Source organism: Erythrolamprus reginae, chromosome 8 (genome assembly GCF_031021105.1).
Source record: "Erythrolamprus reginae isolate rEryReg1 chromosome 8, rEryReg1.hap1, whole genome shotgun sequence".
NCBI lineage: Eukaryota > Metazoa > Chordata > Lepidosauria > Squamata > Dipsadidae > Erythrolamprus > Erythrolamprus reginae.
The window spans coordinates 13,525,299-13,540,989 of record NC_091957.1 but is presented as its reverse complement, the minus strand read 5'-3'; the positions used below and the strand labels follow the sequence as shown (position 1 = coordinate 13,540,989).

At 47.3% G+C, this 15,691-nt stretch overlaps 1 protein-coding gene across 3 annotated transcripts in view; it reads left to right on the top strand.

Annotated features, from left to right (window-relative positions):
* The window catches only part of OLFM1 (olfactomedin 1), a 74,778-nt gene that overhangs the window by 15,263 nt on the left and 43,824 nt on the right, over positions 1-15,691 (top strand). Inside the window, exon 1 of one of the 3 annotated variants that reach the window (XM_070758206.1) lies at positions 9,406-9,478. The exons of 1 other annotated variant lie outside the window; for it this stretch is intronic. Coding sequence is in view for 1 of the 2 variants with exons in the window: in XM_070758204.1 (XP_070614305.1) it covers positions 9,866-10,015 (150 nt within the window). In the remaining variant the exon portion in view is untranslated. Of the gene's footprint in view, positions 1-9,405; positions 9,479-9,767; positions 10,016-15,691 lie in introns of those variants that run through there. One more of the 3 variants, XM_070758204.1, reaches the window with a different exon arrangement.

Genomic DNA, 15,691 nt, shown 5'->3' with positions numbered 1-15,691 from the left:
TAGTGCACTTATGCACGCCCCTTACTGACCTCTTAGGAATCTGGAGAGGTCAACCGTGGACAGTCTAAGAGTAAAATGTTGGGGGTTAGCGGATGATACTACGGAGTCCGGTAATGAGTTCCACGCTTCAACAACTCTATTACTAAAGTCGTATTTTTTACAGTCAAGTTTGGAGCGGTTAATATTGAGCTTGAATCTGTTATGTGCTCTTGTGTTGTTGTGGTTGAAGCTGAAGTAGTCATTGACAGGCAGGACATTGCAGCATATAATCTTGTGGGCAATACTTAGATCATGTTTAAGACGTCTTTGCTGGCTGGGGAATTCTGGGTATTGAAGTCCAAATATCTTCCAATTGCCAAGGTTGGGAAACACTGCTCCAGACTACACAGATTGGGTTCATGAAGTCTTTCCTGATAAGTTTTATGCTTAAGACCTTCCATCAATTTTGTAGCCCATCTGTGACTTTTAACCTCGTCACAGGTGACCACTGACCCCCTCATGTACTTTTTGGCCAATGAAATCCCCCCTCTTGGCAATACTACAGACATTGGTGGCCAAACTGCTCAATAAGGGCGTAGATACAAACCCCCCCACCCCACCCCAAAAAAGGTGACGTCAGCTTGTTAATTATCAGAGAAGCCTCTTTCAGTTAAAACATCCATGTGGGAATAAGCCATTTTGAAGAGACCCGGTGCTGCAGTGGTCAGAATGTAGCATGGCCGGCTAATTCTGCCCACTGCCAGCAGTTCAATCCTGAGTAGCTCAAGGTTGACTCAACCTTATACCCTTCTGAGGTTGGTAAAATGAGAATCCAGATTGTTAAAGGCATTATGCTGACTCTGTAAATGCTTAGAGAGGGCTGCAAAGCATTGCTATTTTGGGGACAGTTTGTGCCCAGACAAAAAAAAAAAAAAAAGAAAAAAGACAAAAGGAGTGCTACCTGGTCAAAGAATGGAGAGGAGAATAATGATTTTATTACTAGATAAATGGTCAAAACAATGGAAACTGCAGTTCAATGTTTCCAAATGTAAAATAATGCACTTGGGGAAAAGGAATCCTCAATCTGAGTATTGTATTGGCAGTTCTGTGTTAGCAAAAACTTCAGAAGAGAAGGATTTAGGGGTAGTGATTTCTGACAGTCTCAAAATGGGTGAGCAGTGTGGTCGGGCAGTGGGAAAAGCAAGTAGGATGCTTGGCTGCATAGCTAGAGGTATAACAAGCAGGAAGAGGGAGATTGTGATCCCCTTATATAGAGCGCTGGTGAGACCACATTTGGAATACTGTGTTCAGTTCTGGAGACCTCACCTACAAAAAGATATTGACAAAATTGAACAGGTCCAAAGACGGGCCACAAGAATGGTGGAAGGTCTTAAGCATAAAACGTATCAGGAAAGACTTCATGAACTCAATCTGTATAGTCTGGAGGACCGAAGGAAAAGGGGGGACATGATCGAAACATTTAAATATGTTAAAGGGTTAAATAAGGTTCAGGAGGGAAGTGTTTTTAATAGGAAAGTGAACACAAGAACAAGGGGACACAATCTGAAGTTAGTTGGGGGAAAGATCAAAAGCAACGTGAGAAAATATTATTTCACTGAAAGAGTAGTAGATCCTTGGAACAAACTTCCAGCAGACATGGTTGGCAAATCCACAGTAACTGAGCCTGGGATAAATATATATCCATTGTAAGATAAAATACAGAAAATAGTATAAGGGCAGACTAGATGGACCATGAGGTCTTTTTCTGCTGTCAGTCTTCTATGTTTCTATGTTTCTATGATGGGGAAGAGAGCAGTCATGGGGTTCCCTAGGTATGCCCATGTCACACCAACACTCCGCAGTCTGCATTGGTTGCCGATCAATTTCCGGTCACAATTCAAAGTGTTGGTTATGACCTTTAAAGCCCTTCATGGCATCGGACCAGAATATCTCCGGAACCGCCTTCTGCCGCACGAATCCCAGCGACCGATTCGGTCCCACAGAGTGGGCCTTCTCCGGGTCCCGTCAACTAAACAATGTCAGTTGGCGGGCCCCAGGGGAAGAGCCTTCTCTGTGGCGGCCCTGACTCTCTGGAACCAGCTCCCCCCAGAGATTAGAACTGCCCCTACCCTCCTTGCCTTTCGCAAACTCCTTAAAACCCACCTTTGTCATCAGGCATGGGGGAACTGAGATATCTCCCCCGGGCCTATACAATTTATGTATGGTATGCTTGTGTGTATGTCTGTTTAATAATGGGGTTTTTAATATTTTATATTGTAAATTATTAGATTTGTTACAAACTGTTTTTTATTGTGGTGTGAGCCGCCCCAAATCTGCGGAGAGGGACGGCATAGAAATCTAATAAACAAACAAACAAACAAACAAACAAATAAATAAATAAATAAACAAACAAACAAACAAACAAACAAACACATTTGGGGGGGGAGAGTCAGAGATGCCCTAAATTTGCCCTTGAAGATCCATTCCCTGAAGGGGAACCGGGGGAAAAAGAACAAGGAACAGGCTGCCTTTGCTGCAGAGAAATGGGGACAGGCTGTCTGCTGTCTCCGTGTTTGCAAATCAGACTAAAGCAGGCATATTCTAATGGCATTTCAAACGCCTAACAGAGAGCCACCTGTTCTCATTTAAAATAAATTGTCATTTCCCGAAAAAAAGGAAGGGAGGGAGGAAGAGAGACTTTTCCACCCACTCTGCTTTTCCTGTGCAGCCCACACGGATGCAACTGCCCGTGGCTGGAACCTGCACCGATTCAGGCCCAGAAAACGCAGTCTACCTGTTCTGTCGGGCTCTCTGGTAGAATCCTTCCAAAAATTCACAGGTACAAATTTCAGACACACACGTTTGAAAATTCAAAACAATGTTCTTTATAATGAAAATTCACTTAAGCCAAGCCCTCTTTTGGTACAGCCAAGAGCACTTGTCTCCAAACAAACTGGTAATTTGTACAAGTCCCTTATCAATTCTGTGATACTTAGCTTGCAGCTGTGAGGCAATTCACAGTCCTTCTTCTTTCACAAAGTGAAACATACTTTGCTCTGGTTTAGTTTCAAAGCGGGGAAAAATCAGCACACAAAAAGTCCAAGTCAGTAAAGCAGTCATGAAACACAACGATCAGATAATCCTCCACAATGGGCAAACCCACAGGCTGCTTTTTATAGCAGCCTCACTAATGACCACAGCCCCACCCAACCACAGGTGGCCTCATTTTCTTTTATAATAATCTCTCAGTTGTTGTTGCCTATGCATCGCTCTCCCCATGCGTGGCTGTATCATTAACTCCTGTTCTGAATCCAAGGAGGAGAGAGATAATTGATCTCCTTCTGAGCTGTCTGCCCCACTCTCCTCCTCCCTGTCACTCATGTCTTCTTGGTCAGAGGAGCCTTCATCAGCAGATTCCACCGGGGGTAAAACAGGCCTGCAGCATGTGGATGTCTCCCCCACATCCACAGTCCTTGGGGCAGGATCTGGGCCAGAGCTAACCACAACACTACCCAAAGCCAGGACGTGTACAAAGTGCAAAGGAAGCTCTGAGGTGTGAGTGTGTGGGGAATGAAGCTTTCCAGGAGGCCCTAGGAAGCATTGGTGTGTGTGTGTGACAGAAGACTCTGCCAAGCTGCCTCCCACTCTGAGCCCCTGTCTCGAATCCACTCCTGCCTTCCCCCTCTTTCATTCTAGACCAGTCCTGGGGTCCTGGGTGGTGGAGCCAGACTCCAACTGCCCAAATGACCATGCTCTTTGGTCAAGAGTCGGGCACTCCAGGTTCATCTGCTTTCCAAAGCCGGCCTCTGTTCACACTGGCTGCAAGGTAGCAATAGGAATAGCATTTATATACCACTTCGTAGTGCCTTTACAGTAAGCGGTTCTTGCCCCAACAATCTGGGTCCTCATTTGATTAACCTCGGAAGGACAGAAGGCCGAGTCGACTTGGAGCCGGTGGCGAGATTTGAACTGTTGAACTACAGCTAGCAGTCAGCAGAAGTAGCCTGCAGGGCAGCACTGTAATGCACCACCCTGGTAAGCCCCTCCCTCATAAGCTTCTTTCCAGTCCTGCTCCAGCATGTGTGTGACTAGAAGAGGGGAAGGGATAAGGGTGAGGGTTCAAGTCCTACCTCCCTGGGACATCAGTCTCTCTGCCCAATGAATGGTGCAATCTACCAGTGGAACAGAAGTTGCCTGTGGAGATCGTGAGCGCTCCAACACTTGGGACTTTCAAGGGCAGATTGGATTGGTATTTGCCTAAAGTGGTGGAGATTAGATTTATTGGATTTATATGCCGCCCCTCTCCGCAGACTCGGGGCGGCTCACAACAATGGTAAAAAACAGTACATAGTAACAAATCTAATATTTAGAAATCTAAACTACAGTTTTAGGTTAAAAAGTCCAAAAAAGAAACACCAATATATAAAAAACAAGCACACAATTGAATAATACACAAAAAATACATGGGCAAGGGGGATATGTTTCAATTCCCCCATGCCTGATGGCAGAGGTGGGTTTTAAGGAGTTTATGAAAGGCAAGGAGGGTGGGGGCAATCCTAATCTCTGGGGGGAGCTGGTTCCAGAGGGTCAGAGCCACCACAGAGAAGGCTCTTCCCCTGGGTCCCGCCAGATGACATTGTTTAGTCGACGGGACCCGGATAAGGCCAACTCTGTGGGACCTAACCGGTCGCTGGGATTCGTGCAGCAGAAGGCGGTCTCGCAGATATCCTGGTCCGGTGCCATGAAGGGCTTTATAGGTCATAACCAACACTTTGAATTGTGACCAGAAACTGATAGGCAGCCAATGCAGACTGCGGAGTGTTGGAGTAACATGGGCATACCTGGGGAAGCCCATGATTGCTCTCGCAGCTGCATTCTGCACGATCTGAAGTTTCCAAACACTCTACAAATGTAGCCCCATGTAGAGAGCATAGGGCCGAATAGTGCAGGGTCTCCTGCTTGGGCAGGGGGTTGCCTAGATGACCTACAAGGTCCCTTCCAACTCTAATAAATAAATAAATAAGCCATAAGTTGGAGGAATAAAAACAGAAGGTGGCGGGTTGCATACCCGGAGCACCTGAAGATAAAGCAGGGTATAAATCAACAGATGAGCCAAAAAAGGAAAATAACTCGATTGTTTCCTAATTAAGCAACAAAGTAGATTCTAACAGGTGACCTAAGTGATGAGGTGGCTGTCACAATTTTGTTCTTTAACTTGTATTTGATAGCTGGAAAGGTATAATCGCTTGTGTCCTACTTGACATCTGTGAAAATCCCTAGTTTTCTTGGCAGTCACCTGTAAATCCAGCTGTAGGTTTTGAATAAAAACGATTGTTCCGGTCCCTGTGATATTGGGGGGGGGGGGATCTTCCTACCTCTCAGGTTCCTCCCACAATTTCAGTCCATGAATGAATGACAACCCTCCTCTTGGCCAGATATGCAATGTGACACAATGAGTTAGACAAATGCAATGGGTGTTTTGTGTTTCTCCCCTTGTGGGCAGTGTTCCCTCTTTTGGGGGGTGGGCGGAAAAGTATAGTGTCTGAGCGGCAGTCCCTTCGGGACTGGGCAGCACAGAAATAATAAACAAACAAACAAACAAACAAACAAACAAACAAACAAACAAACAAATAAAAAACCCACCCTGTTTTGCCTCCAAGAATTTCAAAATAAAATACTGTACTGTGTGTCTATAACAGTGAGCTCATAATAGGGCAACTCTATCAATATCAAAATGCCACTTCAATAGTTGAGCTAGTTTCAAACTAGATTTTGATTTTCTTTCTCTCTTCCTTACTCCCATTCTTTTTCTTTTTCTTTTCCTTCCTCTCTTTTTTCTATCTGTTTCTCTCTCTTCCTCTCTTCCTCTCTCTCTCCTTCCCTCTCACTCTTTCCCTCTCGGCTTCTGGGCAGGTTTGGAAAAGTCTGAGTTGATGATGATTTTTAAGTGAGTGATTGCTCACTGCTCAGCTTAGAGGGAACTATGCTTGTGGGAACTCCAATTGGAGCAGTTTGTGTGAATTGCACCATTACCTTAAGCCAGAAGACTGCTGGATATGATGTGCTATGCGCACGTGCCAATCATCCCAAAGGTGCCTTTTCAGGAGGCAATTGGGACTTCCTCATTTTCTCTTTTGAAGTCATTTTGCTTTCCATCCAAGACTACCCTTAGACTATCCAAGGTTGACCTCTCCAGATTCCTAAGAGGTCAGTAAGGGGTGTACATAAGTGCACCAGCCTGCCTTCTGTCCTGTCCTATTGCTCTCCTATATCTCCTAAACCATTCTTCTTTCCTATATTTATTCTATTCTTTCACTGATATATTTTATTCCTATTTCTTCTCTTCTCTTCTTTCTTAGATATGCTTTACTATGAGTATATCCTCTATAACCTTCATTATATATTTACTATATGTATACCCAATATAACTCTCATTGTGCAATGGAGAAAATCAATCAATCAATCAATAAAAATAAAATAAACTTCTTCAGTTCTGACTGGATCATGAGGAATGAGAGGAATTACATTCCTTGCAGACGGCTGGTCATTTGCATCCTTTCAAAGGGTCATTGAAGGTTGACCTGTGTCCTGAGGGTCACCTTCAAGGGGCAAATGGTTACCGGAGTCTGCAACATTTTCCTTTGGGAATCCATTCCTACTTCCACCACCACTGCAAGGATTTCCATCCCAAACTGTATAGCTAAACATCTGTAGCGATCCTCAGTCCTCCAAGTCCCGGTTGTCGCAAAGGTGCTTTTTCAGGAGGTAACTGGACTTTCTGTTTTTTAATTCTGAAGATGTTTCGCTTCTCATCCAAGAAGCTTCTCCAGCTCTGACAGGTTAGTGGGGAACTCAATGACCCTCTGAAAGGATGCAAAGGACCAGCTCTCTGCAAGGAATATAAATCCTTCCATTCCCCTTTATCCTGTTAGAGCTGAAGAAGCATTTCGGATGAAAAGCGAAATATTTTCAAACAAAAACCAGAAAGTCCAGTTGCCTCTTGAAAAAGCATCTTTGGAACAATCAGGATCTGGAAGACTGACCATCTGGATAGTGCTGGCAGTGGCCATTCTTTTAGATTTATTTATTTTTATTTTTTAATTTGTTTTTAGATTTATTATTAGAATTGGAAGGGACCTTGTAGGTCATCTAGTCCACCACCACCACCACCCCTGCTCAAGCAGGAGTTCCCACACCATTTGAGACAGATAGCCGTCCAGTCTCCCTTTGAAGGTCGCAAGTGTTGGAACTCCCGCAACCTTCGCAGGGAAGCTCTTCCACCGGTTGACCGCTCTCACCGTCAGAACGTTCCTCCTTATTTCCAGGTTGGCCAGATTCCATCCATTGGTCCTCATCTGGCCCCCTGGTGCCATGGAAAGCAGCCTGACACCCCCCTTCCCTCCTCTCTGTGGCAGCCCCTCAAATATTGGAACACTGCTATTGTTTCCTGAGATGGATAAGTGTGGAGGTCTGACCAGGGTGTCCCCCACAAAAGGAGCCATTGTAGGGAATTGGGAGGATGCCCACAAAAGGCTCATAGATAAGAGAAGCTGGGAATTGCTTCTCTCTTGCTTCTGGGGCAGACAAAAAAGGACCCCCGTGCCCCACAGAGTGCCAGGGCTTCCTTCTCCATCCATTCCTGGAATGGCCCTGTTCTCACAACCACGGCTGCTCGGTACGCCATCCACGACACCCTCTCTGTTCTAAGAGCTAAGACCTCATGGCTTCCTGTGGCAGGCTGTTTCCCTGGCCAGGAACTTCCTGGGGTCCAGCTAAGCCTCCAGTCTCTCGGGGTGGAATGGGAGCTTCTTTTTCAACCCCTTCCCGTTTGACTGCCAAGGCAGGGTGATGTGGCTCTCCTGCAGTAGCCGTGATGGCTGGGAGATGGCACCAAAGCCCACCGACGCTTCCTGAAAGCACCAAGTTAGCCCTGCCTTACAGCAGCTGAAATGCAAGGACGATTCTTAAGCTGCCTTCACCAAACATCTTGGTTAAACATCTATCTTGGTTAAACATCTATCTTGGTTAAGGGAATGAAACAGGGTCTGGGAAATTCTGTGAACCAAAGGGGTTGTACAGAAACACCAAACCACACAAAGCATCCCCATCAAGCACCATCCAATTTAAAAGCAAACACATGTGAATTCAACCACCGGTCCTTTAACCTGAAGCACAGGGGTGGACGTCTTGCCAAGATCTTCTGAACTGGTTTCTTAAGGGTGGGAGGAAAACATTTCTATGACCAATCCTGTGTGACACTTAGTTTGTTTGTTTGTTTATTTATTTCTTTGTTTGTTTGTTTGCTTTTTATGTTCCTGAGGTTGTATTTTCTGCAGTCTAGTTTGGAGCGGTTTACGTTAAGTTTGAATCAATTGTGTGCTTGTGTGTTGCTGCAGTTGAAGCTGAAGTATTCATTGACCAGTAGAACACTGTAGCAGATGATTTTATAAACTACCTTTAGCTCAGATCAATGGTGACGTAGCTCTAGGTTTTCCAAGCCAAAAATTTCAAGTCTGGTGGAATACGGCATTCCGTTGCGAGCGGAGGAGTGGAGGACTCTTGTGAAATATTTCTGGACTCTCTCGATTTATTTATTTATTCGATTTTTATGCCGCCCTTCTCCTTAGACTCAGGGCGGCTTACAACATGTTAGCAATAGCACTTTTTTACAGAGCTAGGCTATTGCCCCCACAATCCGGGTCCTCATTTTACCCACCTCGGAAGGATGGAAGGCTGAGTCAGCCTTGAGCCGGTGATGAGATTTGAACCGCTGAACTTCAGTTCTTTGGGGAAATTGGAACAGAACCTCTTGTCTCTGAGTAACTACTAGGCGGTCCTTTAATTATGTTCAGTTTTTGTTGTCCTTGCGGTTGATACAAATCCTGCTTTGTTTCTTTCATTCTTGGACTAACAGGGAGGGGACCCAAAGGCGCCTTTTCACGAGGTACATGGACTTTCTGGTTACCAAAAAATCCAGTTGCCTCGTGAAAAAGCACCTTCTGCACAATCAGGACTTGGAGGATGGGGAATCTCCATTGGCCAACAGGAAGTGGGTTGAGTTTCCCCGCGCTCACCTGTCAGGGCCCCAGAGATGCCTTGAAGACCACCTCGAGGGGACCTTGTCGAGGGCCCCCAAATGAAGCTCTTGGCATAAGAAAAAGCTCTGATAATTTTTGGGGGGGTGTCAAAGGAGGAACGTTTTTAGCCTTGGCCGCAGGAGAAGTCTTTCTCTCTCTGGGTGTTTGTGTGTGCGTGTGCTTGTGTGCGTGCCGCCAGCTTTTATTTGCTGTACGCCGCCCAGAATTTGGAAGCAGTTGGGCGGCCTATAAATTTAATACATTAAATTAACCCCACCCCATCCCCGCAGGAGACCTTCCCTCCTCTCTGGAGGCCGGCTTGCTGAGGGGGAAGAGAGGCTGCCTGAGGGCCCTCCCCGGCGAAAGGGTGCTGAGGGCCAGTCGTGCCCCTCGACGCCCAGCCTTGGCAGCAGGAGAATTCTGTGCGTCTGCGCTTGTGTGTGTATTTGTGTGCGTGCTTGTGTGCGTGCCGGGCCTCGGCCGCCAGAGGGCGGCAGGGAAGCGCGCGAGGCGGGCGGCGGCGGGGGGGGGCTACCGGCAGGCCTGACATCGGCTGGGCTCCGCCTCTCGAGTGCCGCGCGCGCTGCCGGCGGGGCGGCGGAGGTTTCTTCACTCGGCTCGGCGCAGCGCTCGAGGGAGCTCCGCGGGAGGCGGCGGCCATGGGCGGGCGGAGGCGGGGCGGCGCCCGGGGCCACCGTCGGGGCGCGGCATGGGGCCCCGCGGGGCGCAGGCAGCAGCCCGGCCGGGAATGAAGGCGGCGACGGCGGCGGGCGGAGCGGAGGGGTCGGGCGCGCCCTGCCGGGACGACCATGTCGGTGCCGCTGTTGAAGGTCGGCGTGGTGCTGAGCACGATGGCCATGATCACCAACTGGATGTCGCAGACGCTGCCCGCCCTCGTGGGGCTCAACACCACCCGGCTCAGCGCCGCCTCGGCGGGCACCCTGGACCGCAGCACCGGCGTGAGTCGCGCGCCGCTCCGGGAACCGCGGGGGAGTCGCGCCTGGCCCGCCCGCCCGCCGCAGCCATCCGTCACGGGCTGCCCGTCGGCCGCCGCCGCAGAGCCCCGCGCAACTCCGGGCGGGCGGGCTGGCGGCCGAGGAGGGGGACGCGGCGCCTCCCTGTCGGGGGCCGCGAAGTTTGAGCGCGGGCCGCCGCCTCCGGGCTCCCCGAACACCCGACGGAGCGGGGAAGCCCCTCGAAGCTCCGCGGGGGAGGGGGTTGGGGGGCGCGAGGGACGAAGGGGAGGGGGAGACGCCCACGGCGGGACCGAGGCCCGAGGGGAGCCTAAGGTGTGGGGCGGGCGGGCACGAGGGTTGCGGGCCGAGGGGGCAGCTCGGACTCTGGGATGCGGGGCGGCGAGGCCGGCTGGCCAGGATGCTTTGAACGGGGGAGAACCCGAAGCCCCTTCCCCGACCCAGACTTTAGGGTGCAATCAAAAAGAAAAAGGGGGGGGAGGAGGCAGACGACAAAAAACATCTATGGGGGGTTTCAGAGATCTATGATAAGTCTTGTTGGGGGGGGGAGAAGAGATTTCGGTTCAGGTCTCCCCTCAGAGGCAGGTCCGTGTCTTTCACCACTTGCTTTCAGTGGCTCTCACTCCTCTGATGCCTCCAAGGGTTCTTGAGGGGATCTCGGAGGAAAAGGGCCCCGATCTGGATGGAGAAGCCTTTCCAGCTACAAGTGAGGGGGCTGCGATTCGGATGCGCTCACCATCACCACCACCACCACCACCTTCAGGCTGGTGTTTTGGGCTGCATGCTGCTGCTATAAATGTGAAGAATGAGGGGGTTGCCGAAAGGAGCCCCCCCCCTGACCGCTGGGGGTAGAAGTTGGTTTTGGTCATCTGTTGGGACGCCTTTGGCCTCCTGGAGCTGAAAGGGGGGGTGTTTCTCCAGCCAGCAGATCAAGATGGGGGTTGCATGTGGCTGGATCCTCACCTCCGCCCATCCCTTCCCCTTCCCATTGCAAATGACCCTCCACCCGCCGTGCAGCCATGCTAAGCAGAAGGCCGATGGGTCTTTGGGGTTTGGACTCTTGAGGCCCCCATTCTGCAGAGATTGAGGGATAGGAAAGAAAAGCAGTGACCCATGGGTGTCTGGGTCCTGAGGAGAGACGGGGCTGTAGCCAGGCATTCTTGGAGGGTGAAAGCGCCTCCCGTTTGTGTTTGAGACGCCTGGCAACTGACAGGAACAGCCCCTGCCCTCTTCTTGGAAAGGTTTTCTGGAAGCGGTTCACCGTTGCCTGTTTCTGAGGGCTGAGAGGGTGGCTGGCTCAGGGTCCCCAAGCTGCCTTTGCCTCTAAGGTGGGACAAGAACTCACCAGGGATCGGTGGGACTTGAAGAGGTTGGGCAAGTTGCCTCTTCCCTTCTCTTCTTCTTGTCTTCCTCTTCTCTTCTTCTCTACTCTTCTCTTCCTCTTATCTTCTTCTCTACTCTTCACTTCTCTTTCTCTTCTCTTCTACTCTTCTCTTTCTCTTCTCTACTCTTCTCTTCCTCTTCTCTTCTTCTCTACTCTTCTCTCTTCTTCTTCTCTACTCTTCTCTTTCTCTTCTCTTTCTCTTCCTCTTCTTTACTCTTCTCTACTCTTCTCTTCATCTTCTCTTTCTCTTCTCTTCTTCTCTTCTCTCTTCCCTTTCTCTACTCTTCTCTACTCTTCTCTTTCTCTTCTCTTTCTCTTCCTCTTCTTTACTCTTCTCTACTCTTCTCTTCATCTTCTCTTTCTCTTCTCTTCTTCTCTATTCTCTTCGTCTTCTCTTCCTCTTCTTCTCTTCTCTTCTTCTCTACTCTTCTCTTCTCTCTCTTCCTCTTCTTTACTCTTCTCTACTCTTCTCTTACTCTTCTCTTCTTCTCTACTCTTCTCTTCTCTCTCTCTCTTCCTCTTCTTTACTCTTCTCTACTCTTCTCTTCCTCTTTTCTTCTCTACTCTTCTCTTACTCTTCTCTTCTTCTCTACTCTTCTCTTTCTCTACTCTTCTCTTCCTCTTCTCTTCCTCTTCTCTTCCTCTTCTTTACTCTTTACTCTTCTTCTCTTCATCTTCTTCACTCTTGTCTTTCTCTTCTCTTCTCCTTTACTCTTCTCTTCCCCTTCCCTTCTCTTTCCTTCTCTTGAATACAGTTTATGACCCAAAGTGGATTGGGTGTCTGTGTGTGGTCTGAACGGTCGGTCCCCTTAGGAAAGCCTGCCGGTTGCTCTGTGGAACAGCACTCCAGGGGGACACCCTCCCCCCTTGGGCAGTGGGGTCACAGCAGGTGGGATTGACAAGGCCGCCACCCGGCAGCAGGCCGAAAGTTGGCAGGTGGTTTTCCCTGCTCCAAAGACCTTGCAAAGCCAATGGCCATGGGAAGGGAAGCCCTTCATTGGGCTGAACTGTGAGATGGCCTTAGCGGGCAAACACCCTTTGGTGACCCTTTCCCAAATGGAGAAGAGACCTGCGCCGTTCGGAAGCTTGCCCCATTCTCTCCTCCTGCTGTACCGATAGCAAGAAATAGCAGCTTTACGTAACAACTCAGGGGACCGAAAGTTCCGATGTACTCAGGGATCACGGTGGAGGGAAGAGGCCCCCCCCCCCCCACACACACAAAGGGGACACTTCAGTTTGCCCAAAGACAGCCTGCCAGCCCCGGGTTTGCCCCAACTGCCACTGACCGCCCCCCCTCCCCAGCAATGCAATCCGTGGGTGGGGGCGGGGGAGAGAGAAGCGGCTGCTTGCCTGCCTGTGCGCTGGACATGTGGAGGCACAGATGGAGGTCTGCACCCCCCAAGTAAACACCGTGTGGGTGTTTTTCATAATTGGCTGAGTGTTCAAAAGGGGGGGGGGGAAGCATGCTCGCATCATGCGGCTCTGACAGTAGCATCTGTCCCTAAAAATCTCCCTGTGTCTCTCACGACCACATGGGTTTGGGGGCCTCATAGAGCCACAGCATGGGAGGGCGTCATGCAGTCCAGCCTCTGCCCCCCCCCCAATCTCTCTAACCCAGATCCCACACCGGCCTTTGTGTCCCTCGCTAGCTGCCTTGAAGGGAAATTTATTTATTAATTAAATTTATTTATTTATTTATTAAATTAATTAATTAATTAATTAAATTTATTTATTTATTAATTAAATTTATTTATTTATTAATTAAATTTATGTATTTACTTATTAAATTTATTTATTTATTAAGTTTATTAAATTTATTTATTTTATTTATTTATTAAATTTATTTATTTATTAAATTTATTTATTTACTTATTAAATTTATTTATTTACTTATTAAATTTATTTATTTACTTATTAAATTTATTTATTTACTTATTAAATTTATTTATTTACTTATTAAATTTATTTATTTACTTATTAAATTTATTTATTTACTTATTAAATGTATTTATTTACTTATTAAATGTATTTATTTACTTATCAAATTTATTTATTTACTTATCAAATTTATTTATTTACTTATTAAATTTATTTATTTACTTATTAAATTTATTTATTTACTTATTAAATTTATTTATTTACTTATTAAATTTATTTATTTACTTATTAAATTTATTTATTTACTTATTAAATTTATTTATTTACTTATTAAATTTATTTATTTACTTATTAAATTTATTTATTTACTTATTAAATTTATTTATTTACTTATTAAATTTATTTATTTACTTATTAAATTTGCATGCCGCCCCTCTCCCCTAGACTCGGGGCGGCTCACAACAGTAATAGAAAAAACAATGTACAATACAAATCTAATCATTAAAACTAAAAACCCATAGTTTAAAAAACATGCACACAACATACCATACATAAAAGAACCGGGGTGGCGCAGCAGGTAGAGTGCTGTACTGCAGGCCACTGAAGCTGACTGTAGATCTGAAGGTCAGCGGTTCAAATCTCATCACCGGCTCAAGGTTGACTCAGCCTTCCATCCTTCCGAGGTGGGTCAAATGAGGACCCAGATTGTGGGGGCAAGAGGTGGGTTTTAAGGAGTCCGCATTCTGCAGAAATTCTGCTACATTTATTTATTTATTTATTTATTTATTTATTAGATTTGTATGCCGCCCCTCTCCGCAGACTCGGGGCGACTCACAGCAATAATGAAACAATGTACAACAAATCTTATATTTAAAAGTAACTAAAACCCCCTTATTTAAAAAGCAAGACAGGCACACAAACATACCATGCATAAACTATATAGGCCTGGGGGAGATGTCTCAATTCCCCCATGCCTGACGGCAGAGGTGGGTTTTAAGGAGTTTACGAAAGGCAAGGAGGGTGGGTGCATTTCTAATCTCCGGGGGGAGCTGATTCCAGAGGGCTGGGGCCACCACAGAAAAGGCTCTTCCCCTGGGACCCACCAAACGACATTGTTTAGTTGATGGGAGAAGGCCAACTCTGTGGGACCTAATCGGTTGCTGGGATTTGTGCTCTTGGAAGTGGGTTTCTGCCAAACCTTCCCACTTGTCAAGATCCTCCTCAAATCCGTCTTCTCGGGCAGCTCTGTCCCTCCCGGTATTTGAATCATGGCTGGACTTGAAATGCCTGCTTCCTAACCATTCCCCTAAGTCATTCATTGAATCAAAGTACAGTAGAGCAGTGTTTGCCAATCTTGGCAACTTGAAGATATCTGGACTTCAACTCCCAGAATTCCCCAGCCAGCATTTGCTGGCTGGGGAATTCTGGGAGTTGAAGTCCAGATACCTTCAAGTTGCCACGGTTGGCAAACACTGCAGTAGAGTCTCGATTATCCAACATAAACTGGCGGGCTGATAGTCGGATAGCCGAAAACGTCCTACAATCCGGAGGGTCTAAGTAAAAACCTTGAAATCACCATGAATGGCAAACGATCTTGTGGGGCAGGTGGCTGAATGAGCAGCGGTCAGCAGATAGCACCCTGGCCAGGTCCAAAGGCTGGCCTTGCAATCCAGCCGGAGCAGCTGAATCAGGTCAAAGCCAGGAAGTTAAATTTACTGCCTGCTGGTGGGGAGCCAGTGAGCCAATTAAAGCAAATCCACCCATTGGAGTTGATTTATTGTCGTCTTAGCTGTGTCACTGAGCAGGACCTTATCAGCAGGGAGGAGAGGAAGAGGACCGTGATTTTGGACAGCACCTTCTGAGCAAGGAAGGGATTCTTTCTCTTGCACCACCAACGTGTTTCTGACCCAACATTCGGCTGGGATTGACACGTGGACTGGACTCACTCGGGACTACAGTGTTCCCTCGATTTCCGCGGGGGATGCGTTCCGAGACCGCCCGCGAAAGTCGAATTTCCGCGAAGTAGAGATGCGGAAGTAAATACACCATTTTGGGCTATGAACAGTATCACAAGCCAACCCTTAGCACTTTAAACCCCTAAATTACCATTTCCCATTCCCTTAGCAACCATTTACTCACCATTATTACTGTTACTCACCATTGAATAAGACACTTAGTGATCCTGATGTTTGTAAACATAACTATTTATTAACAATATTTTTTTTTTGTTATTTATTTGCAAAAATTATTAGTTTGGCAATGACATATGACGTCATCGGGTGGGAAAAACTGTGGTGTAGGGAAAAAAACCACGAAGTATTTTGTAATTAATATTTTTTGAAAAACCGTGGTATAGGCTATTCGCGAAGTTCGAACCCGCAAAAATCGAGGGAACACTG